Below are 17079 nucleotides of genomic sequence, written 5' to 3' on the forward strand. Positions count from 1 at the left end.
TCATCGAGGTTTATTGACCGAAGAGAAAGGAATTCTGGAATTGAAACAAGGCAATATGATTGGTGACCGATTATGAGCGTGAATTTGTCGTGCTCGAGAAATATGCTCAAGAATGTGTGTCCACAGAGGCTATCCTGTAAAAGGTTTGAGGATGGGTTAAATGATGATATCCAATTGTCGGTGGGTGTCCTAGAAATAAAAGAGTTCGTTATTTTAGTTGAGAGAGCACAGTAAGCGGAGGAGCTATTAAAAAGAAAAGGCAAAGTTGAGACAGAGACACAAGATACAAAGAAGAGACAGATGAGCAGATCATTTCAGGCTACATCCAAGAGGCCCAGAGAGTTTTCTACCAGATCTAGCTTTTCGGCAGGGCAATCTAGTCAGAATAGAGGTAGCAGATTTAAGGATCCGAAGGCTCAGACCACCTCGACTACGAGTGTAGGTAATGTCAGACAGGGTAGATCAGGGTGTCCACGGTGTGGTAGACTTCATTATGGTCCTTGTCGGGCAGGCAAAAATGTTTGCTATAAATGTGGTGCTCCAGATCATTTTGTACGAGAATGTCCAGAAGTGGCTAGCCGAGAGGTAACACAGAGTGCTAGATCCGGAAATGCTCCTACTAGAGGCAGATCACCGAGGCAACCGGGAGTAGGAGCAAGTAACAGAGGTACCTCTAGAGATTCGGCTGTGAGACCAGATGTTAGAGCCCCTGCAAGGACTTATGCTATTCGTGCACGCGAAGAGGCATCCTCCCCCGATGTGATTACGGGTACATTTTCTCTACATGATATTAATGTCATTGCTCTGATTGATCCGGTTCAACTCATTCTTATGTTTGTATGAAATTGATGCCTAGTATAAGTATGCCTATAGAATCTCTGAATTTGTGATTAAAGTATTGAATCCATTAAGCAAGCATGTATTAGTAGATAAGGTATGTAGAAATTGTCCTTTAATGATTAGAGGCTCTTGTTTTCGGCCGATCTCATGCTATTGCCATTTGATGAGTTTGATGTGATTCTTGGTATGGATTGGTTGACTACACATGATGTGATAGTGAATTGTGGAAAGAAATTCATTGAGTTGAAGTGTGAAAATGGTGAAATTCTTCGGGTTAATTCAGAAGAGTCAGATAGTTCATTTCCTATAATTTCTGTTATGTCTGCTCAGAAATACTTGAGAAAAGGGTATGAAGCTTATCTTGCTTTTGTGTTGAACACTAAAGATCCAGAATTGAAAATTGAATCAGTGCCTGTGGTATGTGAGTTTCCCGATGTGTTTCCTAAGAACTACCGGTTTGCCTCTGTTAGAGAAGTTGAGTTTGGTATTGAGTTGATTCCGGTACCACGCCCATTTCTATTGCTCCTTATAGAATGGCTCTATTGGAATTGAAAGAATTGAAAGCTCAGTTGCAGGAATTAACAGATAAAGGCTTTGTAAGACCCAGTAGTTCACCATGGGGTGCACCAGTGCTATTTGTGAAAAAAAAAGACGGATCGATGAGATTGTGCATAGATTATCGGCAACTTAACAAGGTAACAGTAAAGAACAAGTATCCATTGCCTAGAATTGATGATTTGTTTGATCAATTGAAGGGAGCTACTGTGTTTTCCAAGATAGATTTGAGATCCGGATACTATCAGTTCTGGAGTTAAAGAGTCGATGTCCTGAAGACTGCTTTCCGGACTAGGTATGGTCATTATGAGTTCCTTGTGATGCCATTTGGCTTGACTAATGCTCCTGCCATTTTATGGACTTAATGAACCGAATTTTAGACCATACTTAGATAAGTTTGTAGTTATGTTCATTGATGATATTTTGATTTATTCTCATGATGAGGCCGAGCATGCGAGCATTTGAGAACGCTTTACAAATTCGAGAGATAATCGGTTGTATGCCAAGTTCAAAGAAAAGTGAGTTCAGTTACGAAGTTGGTTTTCTTGGACATATTGTCTCGGTGAAGGTATTAAGGTTGATACGTGTAAGATTTCAACCATTGTTGATTGGAAGCCTCTTAGAAATGTATCGAAGTTAGAAGTTTTCTTGGTCTTGCGGATATTATAGGCGATTTGTGGAGGATTTTCCATGATAGCTACCCGCTTGACGAGACTGCTACGGAAGGATGTTAAGTTTGAATGGACCGAGAAGTGCCAACAAAGTTTTGACAAGTTAAAGGCATTGTTGACGGAAGCTCTATCTTAGTACAAATTTAACCGGGTAAAGAATTTGTGATTCTGATGATGCATCCTTGAATGGGCTCGGTTGTGTACTCATGCAGGAAGGAAAGGTAATTGCTTATGCCTCTAGACAATTGAAGCCACATGAGAAAAATTATCCGACACATGATTTAGAGCTAGCTGCTATTGTATTTGCATTGAAGATTTGGAGACATTATTTGTATGGTGAAAGGTGCTTGGGATATTTACCGATCATAAAAGCTTGAAATACTTGATGACTCAAAAGATTTGAATTTGAGGCAAAGAAGATGGTTGGAATTGCTTAAAGATTATGAGTTAGTGATTGATTATCACCCGTAAGGCAAATGTAGTTCTTGGCGCTTTAAGCGAAACTTTTATTTACATTGCGAGCTTTGAATACCAATTTAGCCATGTCGGATGATGGTTCTATTTTAGCTGAATTTAGAGCTAAACCGGTATTTCTTGAAGAGATTTGTGAAGCTCGAAAGATGATAATGAGTTACAAGCTAAAAGAGTTCAATGTGAGTCGGGCATAGAATCGATTTCGGATTGGTTCGATGGTTGTTTGATGTTTAGAGACGAATTTGTGTACCAAAGAATGATGAGCTTATTCGGAAGATTTTACGGAAGCACATAGCAGTTCTTTATCTATTCATCCAGCAAGACAAAAATGTATAATGATTTGAAGAAATTGTATTGGTGGGTAGGAATGAAAAGAGATATTTCGAGTTTGTTTCTAGATGCTTGATTTGTCAACGGTAAAGGCCGAACATCGGTACCCTCGGGATTATTGCAACTTTGTGCTAGTTCCTAATGGAAATGGGACAGAGTTACTATGGATTTTGTGACAGGATTGCCGTTAACACTGAAAAAGAAAGATGCAATATGGGTTGTGATTGATAAGCTAACTAATGGATTATTCACTTGACAAGTTGGCCGAGTTATACATTTCAGAGATAGTTAGACTACATAGAGTGTCATTATCGATCATTTCGCATGAGATCCAAGATTTACTTCACAGTTCGGAAGAAGTTACAAGAGGCTTTAGGTACGAAGTTGAGTTTTAGTACGGCTTTTCACCCTCAGACCGATGGTCAGTCAGAGAGAGTTATTCAGGTACTTGAAGATATGCTTAGATGTTGTGTATTAGAATTTCAAGGTAGTTGGGAAAAATACTTACCATTGGTAGAGTTTGCCTATAATAATAGTTATCATCAAGTTTGAAGATGGCACCTTATGAAGCTTTGTATGGACGTAAATGCCGTACACCTTTATATTGATGAGCTTAAAGAAAGCCGATTTACGGGGTTGAACTAGTTAAAGAAACGGAAGAAAAGTGAAAGTTATCGAAATTGTTTAAAAGCGACTTGACAAAGGCGTAAGTCGTATGCGATTTAAAAGAAAAGAGATCGAATATCAAGTTGGTGACAAAGTTTTTTGAAAGTATCCCGTGGAAGAAAGTTCTCGATTTGGCAAGAAAGGCAAACTAAGTCCACGTTTTATTGGACCGTTTGAAGTGATTGAGAGAGTCGGACCATTAGCATATCGGTTAGCTTTACCGATTGAGTTAGAAAGATTCATAATGTATTTCATGTGTCTATGCTACGTCGTTATCGTTCAGATCCGTCACATGTGATTTCTCAAACAGAGGTTGAGATTCACCAGACATGACTTACGGTGAAGAACCCAGAAAGATTCTAGCTCGAGAGGTAAAGCAATTAAGGAACAAAAGTATTGTACTTGTGAAAGTACTATGGAATAGACATGGGGTAGACGAGGCTACATGGGAACCCGAAGAGGCTATGCGAAAACAGTACCCATATCTCTTCACAGGTAAGATTTTCGGGACGAAAATCCCTAAAGGGGGGGAGAAATGTAACATTCCAAAATAGGGCCTAAACGGAACAGTGGTTGCGAAACCACAAATTTAGGGTAAAATATATATATATATATATATATATATATTATTATTATTTTGAGGTTCATGGTATGATTACATGATTGTGTGAAAATTTCGTGATAAAATTCTATGCATAAAGTGCTTAAATTGAGGTTAGGGACTAAATCGAATAATTTGCAAAACTTGCATTCTAGAAGTTTTTAGTATGAAATTATTTTGGAATATTAATTAGGAGATCTTAAATGGTAATTTGACCAATTTTAAGTTCATGGACAAAATTAGGACATGGAAGGAATTTTTGAAAGTTTAGTAAGAAGGGCATTTTGGTCATTTGGTTATTAACATTAATAAAAGGTAAAAAGATGATAAAATTGTATCATCTTCTTCAAGTTACCAGCAGAACCTTACCTCTCTCCATAGCTGGGGTTTCTTCAACTTTCAAGCTTCATAGTAAGTGATTCCAAGCCCGTTTTAATGATCTTTACGTTTTGAAGTCCGTAGCTCGATAAAGCTTATGCTAGCAATAATTTAAGTTAGGAATCAAATTTGGAAAAATACCCATAGGTGAAATTTGTGTATTTTGATGTTTTATGATGGAATATGAGGTTTTAAATTATGTTAGACAACTTGTGCTACTTGGTTTTAAGTGAAAACGAGTAAAATGCTTAATCGGTAAAAATACCTAATAGTCATAAGTACATGTTAGTGTGTGAATTTGATGTTGCCATAGAAGGAAAAATGATCAGCATGTTATAAAACATAAGAAAATAGGATGAAGTTTAATTTACGAGCCTTGGGGCAAAAGTGCAAATATGTGAAAGTTTAGGGGCAAAAATGTAATTTTACCAAAGTTTGAGTAAAGGGTTGTTTTGATAAATGTTGATATTAAATAAGCTAAATTTGCTATTATAGATCAAGAAGAGCGAAATTGAGAGTAGATCGGGAAAAGAAAAGTAAAGGACTAAATTGTAAAGTTTAGTCACATTTTGTATCGAGGTAAGTTTACATAAATAAATGCAATATTCTTTTATTTTACATTATTATTGTCAATTTCAGCATTTATATATTTATGTTATGAAAATATTTAAAGTCGAATTTAAGGTGAAGTGACAGAGGAAAAGTGTTAGAAAGCCGGTTGAACCCTAGGAATGTTAGGATATTAGGGTTGACAGACGAACGAAATGAGCCATGTAAGTCCATATTAGAAATATGGCTTTGGAGACAGGATTGAGCCATGTAAGTCCATATTATATATGGCATTGGAGACAGGAATAATTCATGTAAGTCCATGTCAAAGACATGGCATTGGCGAGATATTGATGACAGAACGACCTAGTATCCTTAGTATTCCGAGTGGTTCAACGGGTCAGGATACGAGTTAAATTACAGTGAATTAACAGCAAAAGAAAAGTAGATTATACTTATGAAAAGGAAAGGTCGGTAAGAAAGAAGGTAAGGGAATAAAGAAGAAGATAGAAATTGAGAAGTAAAGAAATTTATGATGTTAGATGATATTATGCATAATTATCCATTATGTTGAATGTTGTGATTTATTTGCTTGTAAGCTTACTAAGCCTAGTGCTTAATCTCTTTATTTTCTTCTTCTTATAGTACTTATCTAGCCACTCGGGATCGAAGGAAACGTCGGAGGCCGATCACACTATCAAAGAAATAACTCGGTATAATTAGGCGTTTTGTTTTGTGTATGGCATGTATAGAAACTTAGCCACTTTTGGTATAATATGAACAATGAATGATGTGTAAATACTTGCTAGTGATTAGCTAATAAAATGGCCGATGATATGCATGTTTATTAATATGTATGATTGAATGGTGATTATCACATGAAAATTATGAAAAATGTGAAAGTAACCTAAAAACAGATTCAAGTAACAGCAATAACGTAACTTTGAAAAATCACTAAAATTGCATAAACATAGTTTGAAGATGAATAATATATGAAATTAAATCTTATTATGTCTATTTTCTTATGGAATAAGAAAAATAGGTAAAGGTATTATATTTCATGATATATCTGAGTTTTAGTGAAACAGGTCGAGCAATTTTGGAACCCCTGTTTCAACTTTGGAAATTCACCATAAATTGTACAAAACTAATTAGAAGGTATACTTTATATGGTTATAATCCTTGTTGAGTCTAGTTTTAAGAGAAATAAACGGCTTAGTGATATGAATTTTGTACAGGAAGAAACATGGTTCGTAGTAACAAGAGGTTAGTGCAGTCAAGTTTTGAAACAGGGGAAACTTTAACTAATAAACAATTTAAACCTATTTAAGGGATAGAATAAGTTTAGTAATGCCTCGTGCTCGATTCTGGCAACAGTCTCGGGTAAGGAGTGTTACAGAAACATACCGTACGTTGAGTATACACTCAGTGGTATTTCTATAAACTAATACTTAAAACAATAATAAGCTATGTATATACATTGTAACATAAATTTTTATTTCATAATCTTATTAGCTTCATCACTTCCCTTTAACTTATAGCTCTTAAATGTATTTAAACAAATCTTTTTATACTTTTCATATCATTCAATATCTTTCAATACTTGTAAAACAATTAAATAATCAATAGTAGTCAGTCTTTGTCTTTAGTACTTTCAATTACCCCTATTAACATAACTCGGACCTAGACGGATACACGAATCCAACCCATACACCGGGGATAATGTACAGTGTTTCATCAGCCGAAACCAGAATACACTGTGGGGTAACAGTAACAGTAGCAGTAACAATCATAGTCAGGTACGGAGTACCTCTTCGGAACGAATCCGGAACAGTCACAATAGTCGACACATATAGTGTCTCATTGACACACAGTTGGAATATCCCTGAACACTTCCAATCCTATGGCATGTCAATTATATCTGACTAGTCCGACACTTATTAATAGGGTGTAAAAATTATTACATTTCAATACAAAAGCAGTAATAATTTCTATCATATCATTCATTATACATTCTAACTACTAAGAATAGAAATTACATTGTATTAAATCATTAAGCATAGTTTATAGAAATACAAACTGAATTTCTCGAGTTTACTCGATATCCTCGTTCACTTTCTCCTTTCCCTTTTTCGATGATGTTTCTAGTGCTACGTTGGCTACATAAAATTTAACATTTAAAATTATCAATATATATTATTTAATAACACACTCTTGTATTTCCATGTTTCTTTTACTTAAATTCCAATTTAGTCCTTCCACCATAACTATTCTTTTTCTTCAAAATAAATCCTATATTTTCATTCAATTATCATTTTAAACTATTCCAACTCTTAAATTTTCAGCATAAAACACTAATTATAACATCTTCTCAATTCAATCCCTATTATTGCAAGACCTATATTTTCTTTCACAATTTAATCCTTCTCCCACTTCTAACTTGAATTTCCATCAAATTAACATTTACTTCTTCCATTTATTCAACTTAATCAGCATCTAAAAATTCAATATCTTTCTAAATTTCAACATAACTCAAGTAGTATTCTTTCCTAGGATTCCATAGACATCAAAATTACAAGAAAAAGGATCAAATTGACTTACCAATCAAGCTTGGAACTCCAAAACCCTAAATTTTCCTTTTCCTTTTCTTTCCCTTTTTCTTTCTTTCTTTCCTTGCTCTGTTTCGTTTCCATTCATTCTTTATTTTATTTTTTTTATTTAATTACTTTATTATATTATATTATTATAATATACTTTAATCATTTTTTATTATTTCTTATTTAATAAGTAAATACTTATTTATACATACATTTGTACCAATTAAAATAATACAAATGTATTTATACATACCACACACTTGTCCCCAAAGGCTTATTTGCTAATTTAGTCTCTTGAATTTTCTATAGTTTATAATTAAACTTTTACACTATATTCGGTCTAGTCCTTTCACTAAATTAGCCTTGATTAAGCTAAATTTACTTAATTAAAATCTAATTAACCTCTCACTTAACTTCGTAAATATTTCTAATAAATATTTACGAATCTAATTTCTAAAATCGAAGACCCCAAAACTCACTTTTCCGATGACCTAAAAATTTGGGTCATTACATATGTTTCGATCAATAGTGATGGAAGACTGGATAAATTACGAATAAAAAATATTAAGTTCAATTATAACTATGAAATAAAAAAATTAAAAAATTTAAAAAATATTAAAAATTATTCTTACCATTTGCAATTGATTGACGGAGATATGCTTGTCATCAAGACGGATTAGAGACCCGGCCATTGCTTAATTGAATACGGACAAATTTTTAATAAAAATGCTGTTTCTTGGAATTACTTATAAAATAATAATAATATTAACTTAGATAAAAATAGAATTTAGGATTGTAATTTGAGACCTTTTTGAGAATTGTGAGAAATTAGGAGAGAATTTGTGAGAATTGTGTGTGAAAAATGTGATGGGGGGTTTATCCTTTTTTTTTTTGGACTATTGGGGGTCCAACGGCTAGTTCAAATAGCCATTGGAGTTGACCATTGGAGCACGGGCAAAAGCGCGCCGACGTAGACGCTTTTTTGAAAAGCGCTTCCATATAGCGTGTTTTACCTGACATTAGAGGAAAAAGTGCTGAGCTAGACGTGTTTTTCTGTGTTTTCCTTGAAAACAATGTTAGCTCAGCGCGATTTAGTAAAAATTGACCATTCCCGTTATTTTTGAAAAAATGACCCATTTTCGTAATTTTTTTTTGGAAATGGGCCTTTTCTGGTCATTTGGTCTTTTATACTAACTTGAATTGATTGAGTTGGTTAATTATTCATTAGTATTTTGTAAGTATCAAAGTTTAGGATTTACCAAAAGTTAATTTCATAAATACCATTATTAGCTTTTTAAATTTAGGTTATAGTGAGACTAAAGACGCACACATGATAATTGCATATGATAAGTTTTAAGCTTGAGTACTTCAAATTTAGGTCATATGCAAAGCCATGAACTTTGTATTAGAGGGGTCGAAATGAAATTAAAAAATTTGAAGGGTCAAATTCAAAATTATTTATGTCAAAATGGTTGAAATTAAATTATTAATATTTGAAAGTGACCAAAAATGTAAATTTTCCATATTATTAAAAAGCTAAAAGAATTATATTGAATAATTAAATTTCAAAGGGACTAAAAAAGATATTACACCTTTTAGCCAAGGGGGGCTAGGACTCGTGCCTTTGACATGGGCTGCATACAAATGCCCTTCACCAAGGCGCAGACTAATAACCTTAGTTGCTCTTATGGATGATTTGGGGTCGCTTAGCCTACTAGGACTGGTCCAATACTAGAAAGATTCAAGGTTTATCTACTTGAAGTTTAGTGAAAATATAAACACTCTAATAACTTGTATTGTACCAGGTAATTTTGTAATTCTAAGGTTAAGATTGTACAAATAGTTTAAATTTCTTAGTACTCTATCTTGTAGATATGTTTGAATCTAAGCCGTTGATGTAATTTGATTTGTACCATTAAATGTAGGAAAGTTTAACTATAAATAAAGGAATTCTCCTACCTCATTTGTAATCATTCAGTTTTGTGTAACTAAATTGAGAGAACATTTTCTTTAAAAATTTTGTTGTGCTTTTTTTTTTTCTTTTGATGCTTATTGCTTGTGTATATAATTGGTGCCTTAGAAATTTTTTTATTGAGATTCTCAATTTTCAGTGATTTAAGTTGATTTAAGTAAATTTGAAACAAATACATTACTTAGGTTTACTAAGTTATAGTCTAGGTCCATTGTACCTGCCCTCTTTGATTACACCCTTCACCCTTGCATCTAAGTGCTAAATAAAAGCTCTAAATACATTCCAAACAAGTTTTAAAATATATGTAATTTAAAATATATTATATAAAACTGTTTTTAGATGTTATAAGTTATATAAAAAAGTTAAATAATATATATTATGTAATTAAAAACAAGTTTAGCAAGTAAACTTAAGCCTTAAATATTCAGTACACATGCATGGACTTTAGAGGAATAACTCAATATATAAATAGATGTACTTTTAAGTCAATTTAATTTTAAAAATTAAATATGTATTTGATTTTTCACACTTTAGTTGAAATGACTATGTTAAAATAGTGAAATGCATCATGTCATGTGTTCAAATATCATAGTTTTTATTATGTGTATATATATTATTAGATTTGCCAAAATACAAAAAGACATAAATATCTTCAAAATAACGATTGTTAATTTGTAAAACTTTTTAATATTTAGTGTATATATATAAGGCTTAATGGATAAAAATTCTCAGATAATTAAAAAAATCAATTAAGTTCCTCTCAATTTTTGCATTGAATTAAACTCCTCATGTCAACAAAAAGTAAAAATTTAAAATATTTTTAAAATTATTTTAAAAATAAATTTATAATGAATGGAAAAATGTGGGTATTCAAAAACTCATTTGTTCAGATTCATTTTAAAAATATAAAAATTATAAAAATTGTAAAAAACCGTTAAATTTACAATCCAACCATAATCTTTTTCCTTTTTTTTTTTTTTCATTTATTTCAATTTAAAAGCAGTCTATTTTCACTTAATTCTTTCCCCATGTTCTAAATTTTGTTTAACTTATTATATAGATACGTACACTTACATTCCATTAATTTATACTTACATTCCATATTTTATATTTCAATTGAAAATGATATATTTTGAATATTTATATAAAAATTAATTGATTTGAAATATCAATTAACATGTTTGTTAGATGATCTCTCTTGCAAATGTGTTTTAAAACAAGAAATAAATAAACAACAGAATAGACAGAACATAATAACTGTTTAGTTTTAATTAACTCTTTAATGTTCAATTTTATATGAAAATGTGCACTTTATAATTTTAAATAATTTTAGTAATTTTAAAATTGTTTTATTTTTATATTCAGAATTAATTTGTTTTCGATTTAATTTTTAAAATAATTTTATTTATTTTTATTTTTTGAAAATTTTATTTTGACTTTCATCAATGATTATGTTTGTCATTAGTTTTCAACAATCAATGTTAGTTAAAGGATCCCACTAATCAAAATTGTCTATTCAAGAACTCAATTGGGTGTAGACCTATTCACGAGCCAGGCTATCTATTCAGGCATGAAGGTCCACCTGAAATTTAAGAGGGTTTAGACAAAAATATTATACCCAGAAAATGGGATTGAGCAAAAAATTTAGGGCCATTTAAAATATGAGCCGGGCTCAAGTTTGAGCTTGAACACATTGAAGTCCGAGCCTGACCTGACCTATTTTTAAGTTTATAATATTTTATGCTATGTTATTTTTATATATTATGTAAACTATAGCACATAAAAATAAATCTATACTAAATATATAATATTACTTTAATGCAAACATTAAAAAAATGTTAAGTTGAATATATAAAAACGTTAATAAAAATTATAAATTATTAAAATAAAATAAAATAAATATTTTAGAAAAATACTATTAGGCCTAAAATGGGTTTGAGTTAATCTTTTGGAAATATAGACATGCTTTTTAGGCCTATATTTTAATTCGGGTCAAGCTTAGACAAATATAAAGCATGTTAATATTATACTTAAGCTCAATCCGAATTTAAAGACCCGACTCTTAAACAAATCTAATTAAGGGAAAAAAATTAGGAGGAGCTTATTTAAAATAATAATAATAATAATTGAGGACTTTCTATACATTAAACCTAAAAAGAAAGATGGGAATTGACCGAGGCTAGCCCAGTATGTCAAGTTATTTTATTCCAAATCTAATTCTCATATAACGGCAACTTTTCGAGGAGCCGTTGTTACATTTCAAAATTTGAAATCTCGTCTCCTTTTTCTAAATTTCTCTCTTTTTTTTCCATTTCTCAAACTCAGCAAGAAGAGAGCAGAAGAGCAGCCAAGCGATGGATCCAGAGACCGAGTTCCTTTCATCGAAACGACAAACGGGAAACGAATGGGAACTCTTCAAAGAAAACGTGAGACCTTTGAAGAGAGGCCGAAACGTCGATCTCTTAAACCACGCTCTCAAAGCTCACACCAATGATCAACTCAAGAAATCTCTCCTTGAAAACCGAAGGTCTCTTCCAAAATCCTTATCTACGATTTTTTTGTGTTCTTTTTAACTTTATTTTTAATATTTGATCCATTTTCTTTCTGGGTACTTCCTTTTTTCTTACTTTGAATCTTTAGGAGATTGATCGAGGCAATAGATGAGTACCAAGGAGACGATCCTCTCCAGCCTTGGCTTGAGTAACTATTCTTCCCATTACATAACTTTTATTTGAACCTTGAAATGTTCTAATGGTTGGAAACGAATTTGGGTTTTGCATTTTGAATGATTGAAATTCGAAATTGAGTAAAAATGGAAAGCGGGTAGTGTTGACTGTTGATTCAATTGTTTTATTAGGGTGTCCTTGTTTCAAATTAGATATGGTTAAATTATTTCAGTGGCTTATTGTTTGTTTTGTGCGTTTTCTTTTTTGGGGTTAAGTTGCATTAAATGGGTTCAAGAGGCATTCCCACCAGGTGGAGACTTCTCAGGACTGGTATTGATCTATGAGCAATGCGTTCGTGCTTTCTGGCATTGGGATCATTATAAAGATGATCTCCGCTACCTGAAAGTTTGGTTGGAATATGTGGGTACTTTTCACCTTCCTTCTTTTTAATCATCTTATATAGAATCATAGATGGTGATGTTTATAGTTTGCTTAAGTTGTTTATGCTTGCTCAGATGTCAATTTAATCAGAAATATGCTGCTTAACATGTTATAAATGAACACATCGAAAGCATACCAATTGAAATGGCAATGGTGTTTTCTCTGAGTTTAAAATGCTGAATCAGTGTTTGGGAAATGGTGTTTGCAGGCTGAGCATTGTAGTGATGCTGAGGTCATTTATTGTTTTCTTGATGCCAATGATATTGGGAAGACACATTCAGCTTACTATATAGCATATGCTTTGCACATGGAGTCCAAGTCTAAGATGAAAGCAGCAAATGATATACTCAATCTTGGGATATCAAGGTAAAAGCTGTCTTCCATATTTAGTTTTGATGGAAGATATATGATTTGATTCAACTGATACTGAAGTGCATTTCATTTTATGTTAAAACATGCTTTTTCTCTCAAGGCTTACTTGGTTTGTGTGTAGATTTTTTTATCCATTTATACTTTTGTAAATTTACATTTGTTGATCTAATTAAGCTTTCCTGCAAATGTAGTAATGCTCAACCAATAGAGAAGTTGAGGGATGCATACAAGAAATTTCTTGCTCGCTCAATGAGAAGACCTAATGCTACTGAGGTATAGACTATAGACTGATGTTTAATGTCTTCTCTACATTTGAATTGCTTCTATAGGGATTTTCTTGGTTATGTTTTTCATTCTTTTCCCAAACTACAGGAAGAGTTGAAGGAAGATGACTTACCAGTCCGAAGTTTCGGAACTGTCTTGGCCAGGGGAGAGAGTCGTAAGTTCTATTTCTCTTCTTTGTCAATTTCAATTTACCATCTAAAAGCTTTTTCCACAGCATAATATGTAACTTCATGTGATTGCAGAAAGGCAGGCCATCAAAACTTTTGAGCTTGGCAGAAACAAGTTGAAGCAAGATCAGTAAGCAAAAGAACCTTTCTATACTTAAGTTTGAGCTCTCATCTTGTGTTATTCGGACTTGGATACTTGGAATTTGTATCTCCATATCCATGTTTCAGACACAAATGTCAAACACGTGTACTTCAAGAAAAATGAAAAGCCCAAGCAATGTAGCTCTCATCTTCCTCTACTTCATTCTAACCATGGAGCTCTCATTTTAATCACGGCACTCTATTATCTTCCGTTCTGCTATATTTTTAATAGCCATAAGAACTCCATTATGAGCTTGCTTTTCTATTGGTTTTCATTCATAGGGTGCATCGAACTCCATTATCTATTTACAATGATACAAATATGGATGTCACGAGGGGTCATCACTCTAAGCCAAATACCGGTTCAAACTCTTGGCACACTCTTGGAGGTAGAGCTGAGAGAAACAAAGAAAATAATGCTATGCCTGCAAAGTGGACATCACACAAGGTTTACTTCAACTCCCAAAACATGATATTTTTGCTACTGGGTGATGTATTGTTCAGATTGTTCTAAAAATGACATTGAGCTTCATAAAATTCTTCTCAGATTCCGCAGAGACCTGTGCCTAGAATAGTAGGGGCTGTTGCAAGTGCTCAAATTGAAGTTTTTGTTGATGAGGAATGTGAAGAGTAAGTACTAGTTATTTCTAAAAGTTGTATAACTTTTGGACATGCATGTATACAACTATGTTATTCCATCTCCTTATTTTTTCTTGAGTATCCCTATACAACATATAATTCTATCACATGAAAATAGAAACATATGGAACTGAATCATTTGTTCAAAATGTTGGTATGTAATCAGTGCCTGTTATATGTTCTATGGTATTTGCATTGCTTATTTTATCAAAATTTTGTTATCAGAAAGCCAAAAGTTCATGATGAGAAGGACAGAACTTCAAGTCTGCAACTGAGAGAGTTGGACGGCAGAAACATAAAAAAGTAAAACACAATTCGAGATTTCTGGTCTTTAAGCATTGTCTAAAGACAAAGATCACTAAGTTAGCTGATATCTCAAAATCTTTTGTGCAGGGAAACTGAATTACTTAGGGAGAACCCATTGCGAAATTTCCCTTCAAATAGTCTACCTAGATGATTTCAAAGCACTAATGACAATGGTGGCTCCTTGGTGTGTTTGTATCATTTTCATGGTGGGATCAGCTTTTAACTCCAAAGCCTGGTCCATAATATCATGCTGTACTACGTTTTTTACTTGTTTGTTGGCATTTAAGGTTTCATCTTTTGTTGCTCTCAATAAATAGTTGGAAGAACACCTTTCTAATGCTTGTAGTCAAGTTATTTCATGATTTCCCAGTGAAGACATAAGGTGGCTGAATGATTTAATGAAGGTTTGCCTTCTCTGGCAATTCAAATATTTGTATTGTATTCATGTATTTTACCATATTATAATTATCAATTCAATAGGTTCATGTGAAACATTTCTGATTTAGTGGATTGAATCAATTAATTTGATTTTTGGATTTAAGTGTCTAATTCCTTTCATCCGTTCCCAATTTTTGAGGAAGCTTTTATTGCAGGTTTTTCATAGGAAAATGACAAATTTGAAGGGAGGCAGAGATTTTAGAGAAAATGCTAATACAATGGGTTTGTGTTTGGGAGTTGTGTGTAAGCAAGTTTATCTAATCCATTTTTGGTTCGTGAACATAGATCAAAGGAACTAAATCATATTAAATTTGTGTTATTAATTATTTTTTCTTCTCAGAGTATTTATATAATTCACTAAAGAAAGGATACTTTTTGCTAATATTGTATGTAATTAATATTTATATAACTTGAATTTTAGAGCTACGCAAACCCAACTTTTTGGCAAGGAAAGAGATAATTAAACTTGAGAAACCTAATTCACACTAGATCATTAAATCTGATATATAAGCATTTCAGTATAATTTATTTAATATATGAAATAAGGTCTCAAATATACATTTAAATACAATATCATTTTCTTCTTCAGATTTTTAATTAGTGTGTCCTTGTAAAATCTAACAAAATCCCACAATACTATCTATGATATAGCTAACAACCACCTCTATAGTTATGAAAAACCTTTAATTGTGTCAAAACACACCATAGTGACCTCAACTTCAAGGATCACTATCATTGCTGCTATCAGAATAGAGCATTTCCAACATGTACTTACACGTTAACTTGGTATCTTATACCCATGACAACATATTGTCATTAATCATTTGCACACTAGTTTCAACGTACTATTGTTGCCCCAACTCACAATTGTAACAATTTAATTTCCAGTAGTATCAGAATCCCCTTTTCGAAGTTATTGTTGTTAGTAATACCCATAAGTACATGCCATTCGAAATCCATGAAGGATTGAGGATGTATTGTGTGTATGGTTGAGTGAGGGAATGCAAGCATAGATGGTTTTGTTGGGTTATTACAAGCATTGAAAATACTGACCGATAGTTATTTCACATGAAAGAGAGTTGCATTAGGATTTGATGTTTTTCTAAAGGATGCAGTTGTATCCTTGCTTCCATATACTCAACAGGGTGCAAGCGAAAGGCTTTTTCCTTGTAATCATGAGTGTTTTTAGGTAGAATCCATTATTTGAATTGAACCATCCAATTTCTCCATTTGGAAAATGTTAGACCTGATTGATTAATTTAACCCTAATCAGATTGACATTAAATGATGAGGTGTTCCAACTAAAGAATTAAAACATATAAATATTTATTGATAAATATTTGGGTGTAGTAATAAAATATATGATACTATTAAAAGAATATTATAAATTTAAACTTTAAAACGATATTATTAAAAGAGAAAATAAAAATATCAAAAATATTTAGAAAATTCACTTATACTTTATAATATTTATTTCATAAGTAACCATATAAACATAAATAAAATAAAGACAGCCTAAGCACATTATTCGTTTGCTGAAGCTAGGAGAAAGGTAATCCTTCATTAGTCGCTGTCAAATTTATTTAAATATAATACAAAATAAAATAGTAGTGCAACTGCAAAGTGTAAACAACTACTATTTTATATAATGCTTGACAGCCACACACACACCCGGCTCACATCATAGATTGCCTAGATATGATAGAGAAGCATGTAGCAAGCAAAGCCAAGCTAGCTTAACTCTGCTGAAACGAGATCATAGCAGTAAACATCTGCGAACCACTAGAAATTGGATTGATATCAGCCTGTGATGAGTATACCCTATGACCAACGTTGAGCTGTTCGGTGCTTCGGTTTGGTTGAAGGTTGTCTAAGATGTCTTTCCAAATAATAGGATCTCAGGATTTAAGGAGATTAGTAAACACCTACAATTAATTAAATTTATAGATAAAAATAGATTTAAATTACATTAAAATCATCTTAAATGTCTT

General features: G+C 32.4%; 1 protein-coding gene across 1 annotated transcript; it reads left to right on the plus strand.

Annotated features, from left to right (window-relative positions):
• The first annotated feature begins 11803 nt into the window (after positions 1 to 11803).
• On the plus strand, positions 11804 to 15142 carry LOC108450745 (mitotic spindle checkpoint protein BUBR1). The gene is made up of 11 exons (XM_017748497.2): positions 11804 to 12160; positions 12274 to 12333; positions 12575 to 12719; positions 12949 to 13106; positions 13304 to 13385; positions 13485 to 13551; positions 13640 to 13694; positions 13988 to 14153; positions 14253 to 14335; positions 14570 to 14647; positions 14738 to 15142. Exons 1-11 carry the CDS (start codon positions 11988 to 11990, stop codon positions 14799 to 14801), a joined length of 1131 nt encoding a protein of 376 aa, XP_017603986.1. The 5' UTR covers positions 11804 to 11987; the 3' UTR covers positions 14802 to 15142.
• The last annotated feature ends 1937 nt before the right edge of the window (positions 15143 to 17079 follow it).

The sequence above is a fragment of the Gossypium arboreum genome, chromosome 5 (genome assembly GCF_025698485.1).
Source record: "Gossypium arboreum isolate Shixiya-1 chromosome 5, ASM2569848v2, whole genome shotgun sequence".
In the NCBI taxonomy this organism is placed as follows: domain Eukaryota; kingdom Viridiplantae; phylum Streptophyta; class Magnoliopsida; order Malvales; family Malvaceae; genus Gossypium; species Gossypium arboreum.